Source organism: Pieris rapae, chromosome 15 (assembly GCF_905147795.1).
Source record: "Pieris rapae chromosome 15, ilPieRapa1.1, whole genome shotgun sequence".
Lineage (NCBI taxonomy): Eukaryota > Metazoa > Arthropoda > Insecta > Lepidoptera > Pieridae > Pieris > Pieris rapae.
Window position 1 is genome coordinate 1,190,777 of NC_059523.1, and position 19,944 is coordinate 1,210,720.

The following is a 19,944-nucleotide window of genomic DNA, read 5'->3' on the forward strand; positions in this document are numbered from 1 at the left end:
TGGTAAACAATCAAGAAATAAGAACAAAACTCTTCTTTTATGTTCTAAAATTTCAGCAGCGGAACAAATTTTAAATATTGCTCGAAAAAAACAAGATGATGTTTTCACTAAAATTAGCATTTGCGAACATCCAGCTGATTTATTTGCAATGGAAGTGAGGTATCATAAACATTGTTATCGTGATTATCTACGGCAACCAAGAAACTCTGAAAATCCAGCAGGCAGACCTTCAAGTCAAATACCACATGGCATCCTTATGGAGGCATTTGAAAAACTAATCGATGAAATGAAAGATAAATTAACATCTCACTCTTTTGAAGTGTCATTCTTGGGCAAGCGACTAGCTGAACTCACTGAAATAGAAGATGCAATTGTAGAAAATCGCGTTATGAAATCACTGCTCATTGATAAGTATGGTGAAAATGTTTTATTTTCATATCCGAGCGATAGATCAAAATCATCATTGGTGTTTATGGGCAATATACCACTGGATGAAGTCATTGAACATATTCGTACCGTAAATTCAACAAACTACACTGTTCAAGTAGCTAAACAACTTCGAAAAGAAATACTAAATACCAAAGTAATGCCAGATGGGTATTTATGTGATGAAATTTTAATTGAACAGTTTTTACAAAAAGGTCAATTACCGAATAACTGGCTAATGTTTATGCAAGCATTGTTCAGTTCAAAGAATAACAAATTAAGTGAGAATTATAATCGACGAGCGTTATCAGTGTTTTATGATATGTATTTCACGATTACTGAGAAACACACTCCAAAGCATATAGCTTTAGCTCAATCAAATAGCTATGAAAGGAAAGATGATAAATTATACCCACGACAAATGACTAAGCAACCACTGCCGGAATTGTTGATTCAACCCTGTAAATGTACATCCAATTGTAAAACAATGGCTTGCTCTTGTAAAAAATTACAGATTGATTGTATTGCGTTATGCAAATGCATAAATAACGATTGTCAAAATAAAAAAGATTGATGATTATACTTATTTTTATGATATGTTTGAATTTGCTTTTTTGTATTAAATAATTTTTTTAACAATAATTATTGTTTTTTTTATTAATTTTTCTGTTCTTTTTCCACTTGACTAGCTATAAGTATCTTTAATTATAAAAAAAATTGATATTGCCGTTAATACAATTATTTTAATGATACCAAAGCATATGTTCAGTCCATTTACTTGATGTCTAAGGGGGTGGGGTGTAAAAAAAAATTGGACCAATACAACTCCTGGCAACATTCGAAATCATAATTTGCATGCTTTTCTGAGTTCAAAACCATAAACCGAATGCGGTCCTCACATTTTGCATACTCAACTCCATCCAGCGCCCGGTCTACAATGGACTTTTTCCAATTCAAAACATTCGCTCGTCCGATGAATGAAGACATAAAAGTGCCCTAAACCCAAAAAGTCGACTACGCGTATCAGACACAGGAAACTGATCACCTACTTGCCTACTAGATTGACACATGGTCATGATACAAATACAGAAATCTGAAGCCCAGGCCTAAAAAATTGCCATAGATTTTTATAAAAGCTAAATGATAAGGCCACGTGGGCCCACTTGCTTTAGTGTGTGTATAAGCGTGTATTTATACATATGAGTTCTGAGGCCATAACCATAATTAATATAAAACATAATTGGTAAGACAAAAAATTAGGTATGAAAACTAACCCATTTCCAATCTTTTCGAACACACCATTACTTTTCATTTCTTTCTTTTCAATATTAATCAAATCGACCCCATCTTGATTTTCAACTTCTGGTAATAATAAAAACTCTTGCATCCGCTTCACACTGACATATGCCTCCAACGTAAACGTGATTGCCAGTGGCAAAAAATCAACTAAAGTATATTTCAACATTTCGTAATAGGAGAAAATAACAAAAACTTTGGCGGCAGTTAAATCGTTTTTAAACGAAATAAACGATATTATACTAATAAATATGGCAACTTTTGTGTTAAGTTTGACGCATGATATCATAACCGCTCGCAGCCATGACATCTTCTTTATGACATTCATTTCCTTCCTGAAAAATTTCACAGTTATTACAGATAGATAGACAGAGAGATAGTAATCGAACCAATTGCAATAACTTGCATGGATAGAATCCATTCCGCATTTAGTTTAATAAACATAAATAAACCTCTTATGACAAACAACTTAAACAATTTGTTAATGACACTGGAAAGGCTAATAATAATGCTCATAAAGTATATTCAATTCAATTCAAATTCATTTATTCATATAGGTAACATAATGTACACTTATGAACGTCAAAAAAAGAAATATATATTAAATGCTTCTAATTTTACATTTACTGCAAATCAAGGGGGTAGAACGGAAGAGCAGAACTGGCAATAAACTCTCCGCCACTCTTTAATCGCCAAGTTTTTTTTACACAATGTTTGTAAGGAGCTGCAACCATTACACCATGTTCCATATGACATCTTGCATCACTACATAGTATATAACAAAGTTGCTTTCTCTGTCCCTATGTCCCATGCTTAATTCTTTGAAACTACGCAACGGATTTTGATGCGGTTTTTTTTAAATAGAGTGATTCAAGAGAAAGGTTTATATGTATAATAACATCCATTAAATAGTGGAGAAGTACTGTTATTTTTGATGTTTCGAATGTGATGTCGGAAATAATTACATTTTTTCCGCTTACATTGCAAACGCAGGCTGAACCCTACGAGTTTTATCAAAATAATGTACTAAGTATTGTACACAATGAAAAGGTCTACAGAAAAGTCCGTGATGGTTTTTTTATGATGTCTATCTCTAATGGATAACCCACAAGAACTTTTTTTTGTCATTTACTTTTTACGTCAAATAATGGCTAATTTTCGAAACGGATTTAGGATTAATGCTGTATTGGTTAAAATCACCAATACAGCATTAATCCTTAACCAATTAAATACCTTGAATACATTGTTCATTTAATATAGATCTATACAGCTCATTACAGCTTATTTAGCAGCGATCGAACGCGTATATTATCGGAGCTTTCCAGCGACGGAAAAAACAATACATAATAAAAACCTGCTTTTCATCAGCATTGCACCCGTGCGAAGCTGGGGCGGGTTACTAGTATTACATAAGAAACACTTTGCGTAGGGGAGGTAGGGGAGGGATGGGCACATTTTCACTATTTATTGTATAAAAAATCAGATTTTATAGATAATCAACTTTTATTGCCAATTCTTATTGCACCACACATTTGGCTAGATATAATTAAAGTGCTTTCTTAAAAATTACAATCAGTTTCAACATTACGAGATATTTTATAAACTAAGTCAAAAGTGCCCAATGCTCCCTATGGTAGGGAGGCTTGGACATACCCTGTGGGAGGCTTGGGCACGGCCTATGAATCACTTTATATCCATAATGGAATTCAAAAATTAGTTAACAAATAAACTATTATTAAACTATATCAATAATAGAAACCACAAATAAAAGTTAACAAATAAAAAAACATCTTAAACAGTATCTTAACTTATCTGAGATTGGGTATAACCCATAAAGGACTATCAAATGTGTACTTAGAGGTACCACGTTTGGTTTTATTGCATGTCTTTGGTACAGGCAATTTAGTTTTGATGTCGTCTAAAAGGACACTAGCTATGTCATCAACTTCAGGAAAAAAAAAGGTCTTTCTTATCTTACTGAGCCTCATAAATTTTATAATAGCCATGGTATGACCAATGTCTTCGATTTGCCCGACATAGTGCACAACAGTCTTTTTTGTATTAAATTTAACAAGAACGAAATCATTTATTTTAAAATTTCTGTCAACCATTATCACATCATCTTCATCAAACTCTTCTTCAGACGTTTCATTAATAAAAGATTCCCCGGAACTTTCATCGAATGCAACGTTTTCTACATCACTATCACTGCTGCTCATTTGCCTTTTCTTTGCTCTGTTCAATGTGAGTTCTGGTGGAAGTTTAGGAATCTGTTTCTTCTCTGTATTTTTAAGAACCTTTTTTTCCTGTCTCTCTGTTTTAGCTCTGTTCTTGGTTTGTCTTTCTTGTTCTGCTAATTCTATGAGTCTCTTTTCAGGTGTGTCAGTCAATATCCTTGTCTTTCCTTTCTTCCTTACATTTCTAATCAGTTTTCTAGGGCTAGCCTTTGGATATGGTCTCACTATTTCAGGGGTTACAACTTCAGCGACTTCAATTGTTATTTGATCTGTAGCAAATGACATGGAAGCATCAGCGACATCAATGTTATTATTAGCTGAATCTACTTCAATTTGATTTTCTCTTTCAGACTGTTCTGGAAGGACTTGAGTTGAAGTTGTCTGGATTATAGGATCATTTCTGGACGAAAGCGCTTCATTAGTTACAGGTGCATCGCGATCAGTGACAGCAGCGCAAAGAAAATCTTCGTTTGAGAATATATTTGAATTAAAAGGCCATATACCAGGTTTTTCAAATCCTTTTTGTATGTTTTGTGGTTTGAACGCTAGAGGTATAGCAATGGCTGCTAGTTTGGGGATATCGTAGATTGTCACGGTTTTTCCAGGATTGCTGACCATCCAGTCTGTTAAAGCTTTATTGTAGTAATTTTTTAGTGGTCCATATACTGTTAAGTCAAGCGGCTGTAGCTTGTGGCTACAGTGTGGTGGAAAGGTCATCAGAACAATGCCAACTTCTTTACAAAAGTCTAGGACGTCCACAGAAATATGGCTCTCATGATTATCAAGGAGCAACAACACTGGATTTTCAGGCGTCGGTTTGGCATGTTTCGCAAAATGATGCATATATTTAATAAAATTTGAAGATGTCATCCATCCAGATGGATGTGTTGAGCCATCTGACCCAACGGGGGCATCATGAAGCATGTAGGGTTTGAAATTTACTCTCGGGAATATGAAGTATGGAGGTATTGAATTTCCAATAGCATTGATTCCACAGCACACTGTGACAAGTGAGCCTCTCTCTGCAGATGTTGCTTGTCCAACTTGTTTCGAGCCTTTTGAAGCAATCACTTTTTTTGTACGCTGAACAGTCGTCAACCCTGTTTCATCTATATTATATATAGCCTCTGGGCCAAAATGATGTCGCTCAAAAACAGTTTTTAAATTTTCAAAAAAATTATCCACATTTGTTTTGTTAAAACTTGTTGCACGTGACAACGATGTAGCTTCTGGTGTCCGTATAGATAAGTGAGATTGCCTATTTAGAAATCCCCTTATCCAGTCCTTAGATGCGATTGTTTTCTTGGTCCAGTTATCGGGTATATTAGTTTTCTTTATGGCTACAGCATAGTCATAGGCCAATTTACGTGCCTGTATCTTTGTCAACCCATAATTATGTTTAGAACAAACTATCATGTAATTTGACAATTTTTGTTCTTCTTCGTCAGTGAAAATTTGTCTGGATATAAATCTGTGCGAAGAATCCTTTATAGAATCTTGTTTTAGGTACCGTTGCAAACTTGATCTAGGGATTTCATATTTATCAGCTGTTCTTTTTATTTTTGATCCTTTGGATACCTCTTCTATGGCTCGTAATATTAAATCTTTAGGAATAACCCGTCGCAAACCTTTCTTTTTGAATTTAAACGGCATCTTTCTGTAATGAAAAATAAACCAATAGTTAAAAATTCTGTACTGAACTATAATATAGGAGGATTTATATATATATATATATATATATATATATATATATATATATATATATATATATATATATATATATATATAATAGGAGGGAGCATTGGGCATGCCCAAACCACCCGCACGTCCAAATGCCCATTGCTCCCTCTGTATACATTTTCGACATAGATGACCGGTATTTTTCTGAATCTACGTATTGAGGCTTGAATTTCAGTTTAATTAATAGATTAGTAAATATACAGTAGATAAATAATAGAAAATACACATACCTTTTATTAGTTTTCTCTTTATTACGATCCGAAACCGCAATAAAATATTTACTTTTACGAGCGCATAACCTTCAAACGTGTTTGTGTTAGACAACTGACAGAAATGACAGATAGTCTATGGATGAACAGTGTTGCCAGTCGGTAAAGTAAACTACCAAATCAAGAAAAAAATAAAATTTATGATCAAATCAGAATAAAAGGGGGGTGCCCATGTCTCCCAACTGCCCATCCCTCCCCTACCTCCCCTACTCACTTCCGAGCTTTCCCAATGATATTAGCAAAAGCATTCTCCCAAGCGTACATTTTAATAGCCTCAATGCTTTGGATCACTTCATTCATCAAACGGATTCTGTTGTCCGTACGAACGGCTGTTTGATGACGGAAACGGCTTGAAATCTTTCCCAAATAACCTGCAAATTTATATTAAACTATGTTAGTAGTTTTCAGTCGATATTGAGTGTAGCAATAACCAATCGACGGATTGTAATGGCCATCTGTCGATACAAGCTGTCGATGGTACGTCGGATCTGTGTATGTGGATATGAATGAAAATAACAGTTCAACTGTGCCAATATCCTATCTTAAGATTTTAACTTACACCAGTTTTTAAAATAATTAATAATATAATATATAATTAATTCGTATGATTTTATTTACTTTATTTAGTTTATATGTATTGATTATCAAATGAATGTAAAGAGCGAAAAGATTGCATTATATCCGTCGCCAAAAATGGTTTCTTTGTAGGGTTTGATTATTGGGTTGTAGATAGGAGATTGATCGATCTGATCTCAAATTGTTTTCAATCTGATATTGTGGATTAATTATTGGGTTATTCCAATTTTAACTAAAAAAAAATAAATTTATTTATTTATTCCACTATTCTTTTCTATCTTAACAGTTACTACTAATTCGACAGAACTCCAAAATAATTCCCACACCAATTATTTTTATTTTTATTAAAAATTAAACTTATACGCCTAAATCTTATATTTAACAATATAGATATAAATATAAATACAAAACTAAGTATTTTTATCCTTTTAACCGACAACCCAATTAAACTTACCCTGTAAAGGTATGAACATGATCAAGAAAGCGACTCCAATAATTGAGGAGATCCCAATCTGGCGATACATGAGGTAGACTATGATGACACTCTCTATCGGTGTCCTGACCAGATCGATCATGAAGAGGCTGGCCATATCGAATCTTTGGGCATCCGTCGTCAGGAGATTGACCACGTGACCCGCTAAACCTTCGGAGGCTTTGCCGCCAGCTGTTAAATCTAGGCGGAGAAGCTGAAAGCATATCTCAATATATTGACAATTGATTTGATTTTTTTAAATAGATAATCATATATGCACACATTTAAAAATGTATTATTTATTTATTTTAGTATGTATAAAGCTAAATTAGAGCTAACCAATTCTTAAAAGGCCAGCAACGCACTCGCGTGCCCTCTGGCATTGAGACTGTCTATGGGCGGCGGTATCATGCTATAAAAAAATTTTTTTTTTTCGTTTCAATAATTCCACATAGGCATTGGACATTCAACAGAATATGATGGTACGAATATCTTCTGTGTCACTGAAAGTCAAAATTACTTCTAGAAGATATTACCTTTCTGTAAATCAAAGAACAGCAAGCCACCCTGATCTTCATACTCATGTCCAACAGAAATAGTAACATTGGATGGATAAAACTGGCGTTCAACGCCATAAAACTGAAAATAATATTTATAACAATTATTACATATGTCGTAGCTCGATTATAGAATTGATCATTTCACGAAATAGCTAATGAAGTCAAAAAACAATGTTACAGGATTCAACTTTTAAAGATTTAATTTATTTTTTAATGATGCTCTCATAGCCGGGACTTAAGTATGACACTCGCATGTTTTTGACATACTAGCATCTAGTCTCGTCTATGAATCTAACACTGTTGTTTTTAATTCAAATTACAGTAATGCGCGGTATTGTATTATTATATATCGGTGCAGCCGTTTAATAGAAGTTCGGTGTCAAACACACGTACATACATATATCAACATAATAACCAACCTTACAACTCCAAGCGCATACAAGTACGCTTCGGACGTGCTGACGCCAGCGTGCGACGGCGAAAAGTAATTAATAAGACCCTCGAGGCACATAGGCGTTGATATTCTGAAAATATAATATACCTTCAACTAAAGTACTTCTCTTTCTGTCGAATTATGTTTACGCTGTGAGAAAAAGAGATAGTTGAGAACTAAAATGCCGTTAGAACAATTTGGCATACATGTGGAAAAAGCGCGTACGTAGAAGGTACACGTCAGAAGTGAAACATCTTTGTTTTATTACTAAGGTAAAAGCCCCAATAGATGATCATGTACCAGTATAAAACGACTCCATGTGTTTGTATATCTATATTCACACTGAATACATGCTAATGAGAATATAAATAAATAAAAATCTGCGTATACTACACAAGACGTTATGCGACAAAAATCTTTAGATGGCAAAGTTCTAATATGTAACGACTAAACGAATAGATCAACCAATAGAGTGTACTTTTCTCGACATCCCTTTCTCACTATCTATCAATTAGTCTCACTCGCTCCCACCCTGTTCTTCGACAAAAACGTTGCACATCTTCGTGACGTATACGTAAAAATTTTACCCTCATACGCCTAAAGAAGTTTCAGTTCAAAAATAAAAGTAAAATCTATAGAGACCATCTTCCTAAAACCTTCCACTACGTCTCGAAATAGATTATATTTTTACAACCATATTCGGTTCTGATTGTGAACCATGTTCGCTTGTGTTAATTTTGTCTTTTAAATGCATATTGTGTACACAGCTGCTTAGTATTCATTAATTTTGTGTCAATGTAATCCAGCCATAAGTTCTGTTACAAATGAAAATGCTTTTATTTTGTAATGAAGTAATGTTATATTATTAAAATTTAACTTCCTATTTATTTAAGACATACGAATGCCTTGTGGTAGATGGTTATATGGGACGCGCTACCAGCAGTAAAAGCGTTGCGTAATTGTAATCCTTCCACGCGATCAGTAGTTGAAATCATGGCCTCCTATGTATGATGCGGAATGGACCTTGGAGCAGCAAGGGCCATAATCACATCGGCCAATTCGCCCTGATTTGAAGAGGCTCCCTGGGGGAGGTCGGGTACAATACTGAAGCATCTTTGCAAGCATACCTTCTGTTCGTATAATTTTAAAAGATCTATTGCTATAATAATAATTTAATAATATAATTTATTTATTTATTTTTCTCCCTTAAACATTAACAATAATAATTCTTAATATAGTAACAGTATTGGGAGACTGGTTTCCAAACTAGGTAAGAACCTGTAATATGGATAACCAGGCTTCCATTCCATAGCATATACATAACAAAAAGGAAGTTTGTAAGGGATTGTGTATGTGAGTGTGTGTGATAGTGGGGAAGGGTGCGCATGCGTGTGTTAGTGAGTGTTAAAGGGTGTTTGACATGACAAGAACATATTATGTGAAAATTATTATTTTATTACTTCTAGTACAATTTCAGTTTCATCATAGCTCAAAGTACTTAAAAATTTATGAATTGTTTGCTTTATACATTTTTTTGTTTTAGCATATATATTCAGAGTTTTGTTGAGTTTGTTATATAAGTAACAGCCAAGAAAAGAGAACGATCGTTGAGAAAAATTAGAAAAAGATGGGGTTGTACAAACGTTAAAATAAGTTAACTAGGCACCTCCCCAAGTGTCATTATCGCTAAATCAGGTGCCAAATAGATTTGTGCGTGTAAATGGTAATGATGTGTCAGTGTGACTGAGTCACGTGATCATGTTTGTTTCACGCGTATGAAAATAATAGACAACAGCTTACCTAAGTGAGGTATCAACTAGTGCAAATATAATATTCGCCATAAGAAATTTAATTCCATATATCCTTATTATACAACGGAGAAGTGATGGCTTTTTTGTTTTATCTGTAAAAAAATATAATAAATATACAATCTTCAATAATATACACATATACACAAAGATCAATGGCGTCTGTCAGGCACAGCTGATCACGTACTTATTTATATAATCGTTGTGGGTGCGACTTTTGTTTTTTTATAGAAGGGAAATGCCGTGAAATCAAGTATTAATTTAAACTACTAAAAAGCTGCTTATAAGTTTCATAAGAAAGTCTTTACCGCGAGTGCTTTGTGGTATAGGCAGCACGCTTACTGCATAACTTGCAAATTTAATTATTAAGTTAGTAATTATTGGTTACTATTTAAACTCCCAAAACAATATAACTCCATCTAATATCGAATATGTATTACCTTGTTTCATAACTTCATTTTTCCATACTTCACTCATTACATCACCGCGAGGGGCAGCTCTGTGACCTGGTGTACATCTGAAAGCATGTAAGCCCTGCTTTATTATTTTATCTATTAGTATTACTATATTTTATTATCTATTAGTATTTCTAATTTTAATTTTTAATAATTAAAAAAAAAGATATATTTACTTAATTATATAGTGTCACCCGAATTTATCTAAACGTCAAAATTCAAACTCTAGTTTGTTGTCTATGTGTCGCAACCTAATTTAACTAGCCTAGCCTTTTAACTGAACGGCGCTGTTTAACTAGTGCCCTGAAAGATGTTCAGCTAGTTGGTCTTGGTTTGACAGTTCTTCAAACTAGATTTAAATTTGACCATTCGCATACTCAACATTCATGTATACTGAAAATATTTTACGACTTGTGTTTTGATTAGTTGTAACACTAAACCTACCCACAACACAACATAGTGTGGGTACTAGCGATAAATGTATTTTTGTGATAACCATATCGGTGATGAATAAAGTTTCTATTATTTATTTACTCTAAAACACGGGTCTAAAACAATATTTTGTATAGAAATATTACACTAAATACCTGTAAACATCGGATATGCTGAGCTGCCCTTTTCTGCCCTTTTCGAATAACTGTCGAGTGTACCTGTAACATCAAAACATAACATATAGTATATAAGTATGTTATGCCTTATTTGTCCGACATGACAAATATGGAAATTTGCCAACGACATGGAAAAGAGCATACTAAACATTAAAAAGGTACACAAATAAACACACAAAAACTGGGTGGGTCATGTAGCGCACCTCACAGACCACTGCTGAACAAAAACAGTAACTACATGGAGCCCACTAGGCAAACGCTGGAAGGACCTACGCTCCATGGGATGGTGACATCATAAAAACCCAATGGATCCAAATAGCTGGCAAGCCTTGGAGGACCCCTTTACCGGCGCGGGTTCCCGATACATGAATGAATTTTGGCCGAAACTTAATTATCTTAACAATAAAATAAATACATTGGATTGAACAAAAAGTTTAACTGATAAAAAATAGGATACAAAGCGAAGACATGACAGCACAAAAATTATTAATCAACTAACACATGTATAGCACAATTAATCAGTGTATGAGGAAATAATTTAAGGCTTAAAATAAAATAAGAACATGCTCATGACTCGACTTGAGAAAAGAAAATTAAAACTGTCAATTAAGCTAGTTATACTAAAATAATTATGAGGTAACATTTATTTGAATAGTATAATCCAAAGCTACTGGACTGATTTAATAATTAATTATTAGTACTACGTTATCCCTGATGAACAAATTGTAAAGCTCAAAACTTGGCGATTAAAAATAGTGGCGGAGATTTTCTTGCCCGCTCTACGCCATTAACTTGTTAACTGGTTGTAAATGTAAATTTAGAATCAATTTAACATCTCTTCTGTTGACGTTTGAGTTTGAACATAGATGAATATTTGGCCACAAATAAACAATAACAAAACCTAAACCAATTTATAACTAATTATAAATAATGTAATGTAATGCAAAAAAAAACTTGTGAATTCAGGCTGTGTAACTAAATGTATTAAAAGCTAACATTTCTTAATTGCCTACGCTGCGGATACATATAATAGTTTGGTATTTAAAAGTTATTTACCGAGAAAGGATTTAACCAAATTAATGCAAACGAAGAGCACTGCTAGTAAGAGAATTATGAATACAAATTGTATTCATAATTCCGCCTCACAACAGTTGGAAATAATATATTTGGTATTCCAAAAATATTGATTACATACAGACATATAAATAGAGATTCAAAATATTTGAAAATGAGGGTAGACAAAAAAAACCAAGAGGGTACTCACCAAAAGCATGTTTTAGAAAACAAATTCGCTTTCTCTCGCGGGTTCTGCTCTCTCTCCGTATCAAAATAACCGGGATCCATTGTGGGACTATACACTTATAATTGCACTTTAATATTGCTTCGTATCACGTATATCCATGGCATACTGGAACAAAGAAATACTCATTATAAATCTTGGAGATGACCTTGATGATGATGATCTTTCAGCTGTATCTGCTCTGTACATCGAGAGGAAACAGCGTCTATAGCTTTGTGTTCGTCGAGGAACGGGTGGATTGTTTCTACGACACCATGCGCAAGAGATGTGCATCCTTAGTGCGCAGGGTACGATCTAGCGGTAACAGCATCCTCCGCATGATCGCGGACTGAGTCGATTGCCCATACCTCAATCACTGTTCCGTCATTTCATTCGGAATGATTCGGGTATGAATATAATCTAAACCTACTAACACTTAGATTTAAATTATTAAGTATAATTACTAACATTATGGAACCTTGTTTTCCGAAATAAACAATTAAATAAATTAAAATAAAAAGCCACCAAGTAATTATTTTTATGTGCATTTGTCGCGCTGCTAAACAATACTGATATGGTTACGTTAGAACAAACCACAGTGGTCTTTTATATACATAATAATTTAATTAATCAAGTTATTTTGTAGAATCACGGCTTCACCCTGAAACAGCTCCAAAATTGTTGTCTATATTATTTTCATCGGCAATTGTATACAATGCAATAATGTTGTGCATGCTTTTTAACCACACGTAAATTAATTCAAACACGATTTGTGATAAAACGGAAGATAAAAAATAAAAACCTAACCTATTTCATAGATTTCCTTTCGTAAATGTTTGAACCTTTTTAATATCAATCTTTAATCAACTGTCTAGAGATTCAATTAAGTTTCTGATTTAAGTACTTTACTACGACATATATATTACTAGCGGCCCGTTCCAGCTTCGTAAGGGTAAATATTTATTTTTTAAACATTTTTAACTGGTGTTTTCATGTCCACTTAGTTTAGATTTTTGAGTAACAAGAAAATAATCTTTACAAATATTTTATTTACGCCTTATATTAGAAAAAACGACACCAACAATAAAAAAAAAACTAAAGTGTAGACTATGACTAACTTCAGGGTATCAGTTTTTGTGACAATGTGTGCGCGCATCGTAAAGATTTACTCTCGTCATTTTTCCCTAACGCGCCAAAACTAGTACATATAACTTCTAACCCGACCTACATAAGACAGACAGACAGACCCGAGTACACAGATTTTTTTTTTAAATCCTATTATAGTTTGTGTGAATTCGCACTTTTTCTTGCAACAAATTACACGTGAAAAATGTTCTCATTTACATTAAATATACAAGTTTTATCTTTGGCATCTTCATGCGTAAGTCAATTTCAAAGCACTCTCTCTACATTACATATAATTATCATTGTCACCTTTATCTTGTAGCACCTGAATTTATAGATGCATATAATCAAACATAATAAGGCTTGTGTAACTAATACAATAAAGTGATTATACAATAACTTAATACTTTATTTTAATATGAATAGTGATATTTTTAGAACGCAATTTATGTACTAACCATATTCCCGTATATATTTGAACTTTTTTATGTGTCTTCATATCGTACAGATATTTACTTAAAAAAAATTTTATATAGAGCAAACGGGCAGGAGGCTCACCTGATGTTAAGTGATACCGCCGCCCATAGACACTCGATGCTAGAGGGCTCGCGATCTTTTCTTGAAGGACCCTAAGTCGAATTTCACATAAAGTTTCCAATAGTGATCTATTTTTTCACTTACGAAATTATAGCACTTAACACGATAACGTCATGGCGACGTCATCAGTAAAGTAGGTATTTGGATTTAAAAAAAATACATTAATATTTTTGATATTTTCCTCCCTAGTCGACCAATATAAAAAATAATGAATATATAGATATATGCCTTGCAAAGGATCATAGTTTTGTCAGGGGAACGAATCCTCGGATCTTACCAAATCCATATAGTATATGAATTTGGTAGGATCCGATATGACATATACTACACATTCTCTCAAAGTCTTTAAATTCACAATAGTCAATGTCTGTCAACGTAAGCAAGTCATCTCCAAACAAAACAATTCATGAATCACATTAGCACAATAATTTATGGTCAAAGCATCATTAAATAGACAATAGAATTAACAACCTTCACTTCAGAAAAAGAAAACGATATTAAAGTTGATTTTATTTCTTTCGGAGTGCTATATTTTGGATTTTGAAGTGAAACTTCTTTAGAATCGTTGTGATTTCAAACCGGATGCAACGAAAAAGCGACAGTAAAAAGAGACAGAAACATTAATTCATATGATTTAACGTGGGAGAAAATAAGATAGATAAACTTCTTTCGAATCGTCGTGATTTCAAACCGGATGCAGCGGTAAAGAGAGACAGAAACATCAATTCATCATATGATTTAACGTGGGAGAAAATGAGATAGGAGGCATTATACAGCCTCTATTTACTGCCGCTTTTTTTTTGATCGAATTTCAAACTTTCGTTGTTTTAGTTTTTGTCAAATTAAAGATTTATATTAAACTTATAAATTAAAATGTATAATTAAAATATACTGTTATTAAAGAACACACACATTTAGATAGTGGAAAATGATTAATTTATATTTGTTTTTGAAGGTTTCACTTCTACCATGTGTGAATTGCACATATGTTTTTTTGTATATTACATTACGTGCTAGGGGATCGGATAGAAAATGCCGTAAATCTTTTCAAAGGTTTATATCAAATTAATCAATGAGGAACACAAATTACTCACAGAAATGCACTCACAAAATACAGTCACCTCCTAGGGTAATATTGTGCAAATTACGATTTTCTAACATGTGATTGACCCAATCCTAAAACGGTCAGAAATCACATTTTATCCTGCTGAAAGCTTCTCTAATTAGTGGAAAAATCTAGAAACATTTAACTCGTTTTCGTAACAATATACTAAAGGGGAAAACGAGCCTACCGGCCGCCCAAAAAAGACAGTCATCACCATGGACACCCATTGTTAGTTCGTGCCGGCCTTCGAAGGTGAAGTACACTCTTTAAATTAAATTACTTCTATACATTATATTGTTATTGTCTCTTTGTATTCGTTTATCTAGTGTTTTTTATGTTGTGTAATAGTCGGTGACGAACGACGTAAGATGTCATGTGGAATACAATGGTTGCAGCTCCTTACAAACGATGTGTAAAACAAAAAAAATAACTTAAAAAAAACTTGACTTAAAAAGAGTGGCGGAGAGTTAGTTATTCTTTTCATCCGTTCTACGCCTTTGATTTGAGAAGTGGCAGTAAATGTGAAATAGAAGCATTTAATGTGTATGTTTTTTGACGTTCATAAATGTACATTGTGTTAGCTATTGCCCGAATCCAATAATTTAATCCACAATCTCAGATTGTTTTCAATCTGTGATTGTGGATTAACAGTGACAGTCGATCTATCTCCTATCTGCATCCCAATAACCAAACTCTACGAAGAAACGCAGAAATTTTTTTCTTATAATATATTTATGTAAAATAAATAAATTACTAAAGGTTCTTTAGTTTCAGACAACACAAACAAATTCCTAAATACTTAGCTGAATACTGTCGATGTAAATGTTTGACTTAGCAATTGGGGAAAACCCCCGCAACAGGAAAAACCATATGAAAATACACAATTTAAAAGTCAAGAAATACGTAATCTTAATACAAATAGGAAAAAAGAAAATAATTATTTACAAGGTTTCATACTTTAAAAATAAGTTCATTGACAGTACGACAATATCTTCAGATTGCGTAACTAATTGGGAACGTACATATGTAATGTTAACTCTATATTTAAGACCTATGTACTGATTAAACGCTAATTAATAGGCTAATTACATATTAAGTATTTACATTCAGATGACATGACAACGGCTACGGGTGACCTTATCGCTAACAATCGATCACTACCAAGCAACCCTAGAAATAATAAATACTAGGTAAAGTGCAAGTGAACAGTATTGGCCTTGTAGCTTCAGCGTGCGACTCTCATACCTGAGGTCGTAGGTTAGATCCCCGGCTGTACACCAATGGACTTTCTTTTCGTGTGCATTTATATATAAGCTCTGCGTGAAATGCGCAAAATCTAAAGAAGTTTTTAAAATAATACACGTGTTCCAAATTCAAAATAAAAAGTTGAAAAAAGATGCATTTTCAACTAGTTACTATGTTCATCTGAATTAGAAAGAAAAATTATTTATTATTGAACTCGGGACCTAAGGAATGAGTGTCACAAATAAACTGCTCTATACATATTAAACCTAAATTCACAACACACCCAAAAAGTCCATCGATTTCAGTCCATTTACAAGGCAAAGGCAAATCACCTTGAGAGAACAGCGTTAGCAAAATGGATCCTCTGTTAATAAACATAGAGGTGTTATTTCTCTAAACACTTTCTATTGAGAGCAACATTATCTAAACTCCGCTGCCTTTAATCCTCGTACTTTAAATAATCAAAACATCATTGCCTTTAAAAAATAACTCGTACACTTTTCAAACTGTATTTCATCATATTGTGCAATATTTCTTATCTAAAATATACGATTCACTTTTCATTATAAATTAGATAAGATGATTCTTTTAACTGTACGTTCAGCGTGCGACTCTCATGCCAGAGGCCGTAGGTTCGATACCCGGGTGCGCATTTAATATTCGCTCAAACGGTAAATGAAAACATCGAGAGGAAACCGGCTTGCCTTAGATCAAAAAAGCCGGCGTGCGTCAGGCACAGTAGGCTGATAGGCAAGTAGGTGACTTGCCTATTAGACTAACAAATTATCATCTATTTATATATTATAATATTCATCAATTACCAGACCTAAAAAGATTGTAACGCCACTGACTTATTTTTACATACGCTAATTAAATGATTCTTTCATGTAATAATAATAATATAGCTACATTTACTGCTTTTTTTAACAAACGAGCAGGAGGCAGCATCTGATGTTAAGTGAGACATCATACAACCGCCCATGGACACTCTCAATGCCTTACGTATTCATCCATCTTTACAAAAGAAACACACTATTTCTCTGTCAAACCAACCAATCGGGTGACATTTTACATCAGATGATCCATCTGCCTCATGCCTCATTATGAGTCTGATAAAGAGGGCTCGTAAGTGTTACCGGCCTTTTAAGAATTTGTACGCTTCTAGAATAGAATACTACAAATACAAAATAATTGTAGAAGGTAGAATTGATTCGGGAATACTGCAATGGGCAGCTGGTTCGACAGAGTGGTTATGCAAAAACTGCCTCAAAAATCGCTCAGTTGTGGAACGACGAACGTCGAAATGATTAAGAAAACCTATCTAACCTAACAACCATCTATAACATTTCGCAATTATTTATAAAGATGAATCTCGACTTTGATAGGTAATAAAACAAAGATTACATGCAGTGATAACAGTTGTCAGCTAAGTGTAATTTCGCAATAATATATATGCTACCGCTTTATTTGAACTGAATTATTGTTTAATATCCTTGGAAACCACGCTATTGTTAACTGTAATATTATTACAAAGAAAGTTTATTTTTAAAATTATGTAATTAAATCACTCATTTTAAAAAAATGTATTTAAAAAATATAGATTTTTTTTATAGTGGTAGTGGGCTGATCGCTTTAGAAAAAGCATTGTTGCCTTTCTCAAACCTAATTCGCTGTTTCGCTGATGATTTTTTTTTCTACTTTAAGTACCAACATCTTTGGTAATTTTATTTTATTTTATTGTGTAATTGTCTTATCTTGTTTATGTTTTTAATTGTATTTTTTTTATTCCTATTTTTAGCAAAACTTATGTTTACATATATTGTCGTACATATTAGATACAAGATTTTATAAAATTATCAGTAGATTTCGTAATATGTTTGATGTTGTAGACTCAAATAAATAAATAAAAAGAGATATCACCGCCCATAGACATAAGCTCGCAAGTGCTTTGTCAGCCTTCTTAAGAATTGGTACGCTCTTTTCTTGAGGAAGTCTAAGTAAAAATAGTTCGGAAAAAATCTGTCCGTGCTTCTATTCGATATTATTGTCGTTGCTAGAGGTTAAACGTTGGTGTTTCTTATTTATTTTGTAAAACGATAGGTGGCAGGTCCTTAGCAGTTCTTCTGGTCCGTTCAACAGAAGAACTGGCTGTTAATTCAAACCGCATTAATGTTTACTGACATTTGTAAGCGTACATTGTCTTATCTTGAAATAATACGAATTTGATTTGATATAATTAGGCGCGCCTATGACCCATTTAATTCTAAACGAAACTAAATGTAGTCCATTTGGACGTCTATGAGCACACACCACATACACACCCTCACTCTCACATACACACAATTAGGTATTACTCAGTAAAAATGTATTTAATAATTTTTATATTTCCTTTCGTAAATATTCGAACAATTTTGTATATATTATGTATTGCATCTTATGCTAATAATAGTATAATTGTATATTGTTATACATAATTTAAGAAAGCTAGTTTTAACCTTTGTATATCAAACCTGTGTTACAAATTTTGGTGTTTAGTCAAGAATTATGATACGGTAACCCAATATGCTGGGTGTGAGAAGAGAGAGAAATGTATACAAAAATCAAATGTCAAAATATTTAACCGTTCTAACGACATTTTCACAGGAACTGCACATTGTAAACAGTGTTGAACAAGTTGAGAATCGACACATAAATTTCTTCACTTATAAATATGGTACGAGCCAATGCTGAATATTTTACTCACTCAGTCATTCTTAGTTTTATAAGCTTGCGAATTCCTTAATCGTCGGTGTTACGCCCCGGGAGTATAGCCAGACGCAGGCACTCTCTTCAACTGTTACTATGCATTTCAGTTTCAGAGCAATTAACTAAATCATGGAAGTTACGCCCCGAGAGTATAGCCAGAAGTAGGCACTGTTTTTGACTGTTACATAGCAATTAATAATTAGCAGTAAATAAATTGCGGAGCTATTTAATTTAACTGTAACTAATATAAGCATTGGAAATAACTTAAGATAAAAAAAACTAGCCCGAGGTTCTTGCCGACGGCGTATGTCAGGCACAGAAGACTGATCTTGTCTATTAAGAAAAATAAATGATCACGAAACACAAAATACAGATTTTTTTGTATTCAATCCAACCTGAAACCTGTTTATTTTTCAGTTATATACGTCAACCGTAATCAGACAAAGTTGTTTGTTTCAGCCGAAACATTTAAATATATTCATGGTCGAAGACAGTGAACAAAGGTGTCGACATTTTCGTATTGGAAAAACAATTGTTCATGCATTTTTGCTGTTTTAGTCAACCTACGTAATAGTAGGACTATTCCATAGTAGTTTAAAATTTATTTAGATTTTTTTGATACGTTTGTTTAAATCAATTAAAAATAAATACACCTTAACCTTCTATAAACATAGATATAATGGGTGAAACTATATTTGCTATTGAGTTCATGGCATTGATCAGAAACAGACGAGGAAGACTATTGCATAATATTCAGGGTGCGAAGGGATCCCAATCATATTTCTAAGCAGGCGCTTGAATGGAACCCAGAACCAAGAACAAGGAAAGCGGAACCTTGGAAGACCCAGGCTAATCTGGCGCCGTACAGCTACATACTTACACAATTACGTACCATAACAGTACTTTCTGGTTCTCACAGCAAAGAGAACCGGAAAGACTTGAAGCGAAGTGGAATAAGAGGCTCACTG

At 33.5% G+C, this 19,944-nt stretch overlaps 2 protein-coding genes across 2 annotated transcripts in view; both read right to left on the bottom strand.

Annotated features, from left to right (window-relative positions):
• The window catches only part of LOC110998911 (probable multidrug resistance-associated protein lethal(2)03659), a 43,478-nt gene that overhangs the window by 20,429 nt on the left and 3,105 nt on the right, over positions 1 to 19,944 (bottom strand). The window contains exons 2-10 of the mRNA XM_045631534.1: positions 12,145 to 12,288; positions 10,860 to 10,922; positions 10,258 to 10,334; positions 9,810 to 9,912; positions 7,996 to 8,100; positions 7,553 to 7,655; positions 6,999 to 7,230; positions 6,183 to 6,339; positions 1,701 to 2,057 (exon numbers count right to left, since the gene is read on the bottom strand). Coding sequence (XP_045487490.1) covers positions 1,701 to 2,057; positions 6,183 to 6,339; positions 6,999 to 7,230; positions 7,553 to 7,655; positions 7,996 to 8,100; positions 9,810 to 9,912; positions 10,258 to 10,334; positions 10,860 to 10,922; positions 12,145 to 12,224 — 1,277 coding nt within the window. The 5' untranslated portion in view covers positions 12,225 to 12,288. The remainder of the gene's footprint in view (positions 1 to 1,700; positions 2,058 to 6,182; positions 6,340 to 6,998; positions 7,231 to 7,552; positions 7,656 to 7,995; positions 8,101 to 9,809; positions 9,913 to 10,257; positions 10,335 to 10,859; positions 10,923 to 12,144; positions 12,289 to 19,944) is intronic.
• On the bottom strand, positions 3,144 to 6,172 carry LOC111001920. The gene is made up of 2 exons (XM_022271988.2): positions 5,930 to 6,172; positions 3,144 to 5,616 (listed from the first exon to the last, which is right to left on the bottom strand). The coding sequence occupies exon 2, from the start codon at positions 5,610 to 5,612 to the stop codon at positions 3,531 to 3,533; it is 2,082 nt and encodes a 693-aa protein (XP_022127680.1). The 5' UTR covers positions 5,613 to 5,616; positions 5,930 to 6,172; the 3' UTR covers positions 3,144 to 3,530.

What these genes read in the sequence shown, in the direction of transcription:
- LOC111001920 (XM_022271988.2), bottom strand. Translation starts at nt 5,612, where the DNA reads ATGCCGTTTAAATTCAAAAAGAAAGGTTTGCGACGGGTTATTCCTAAA.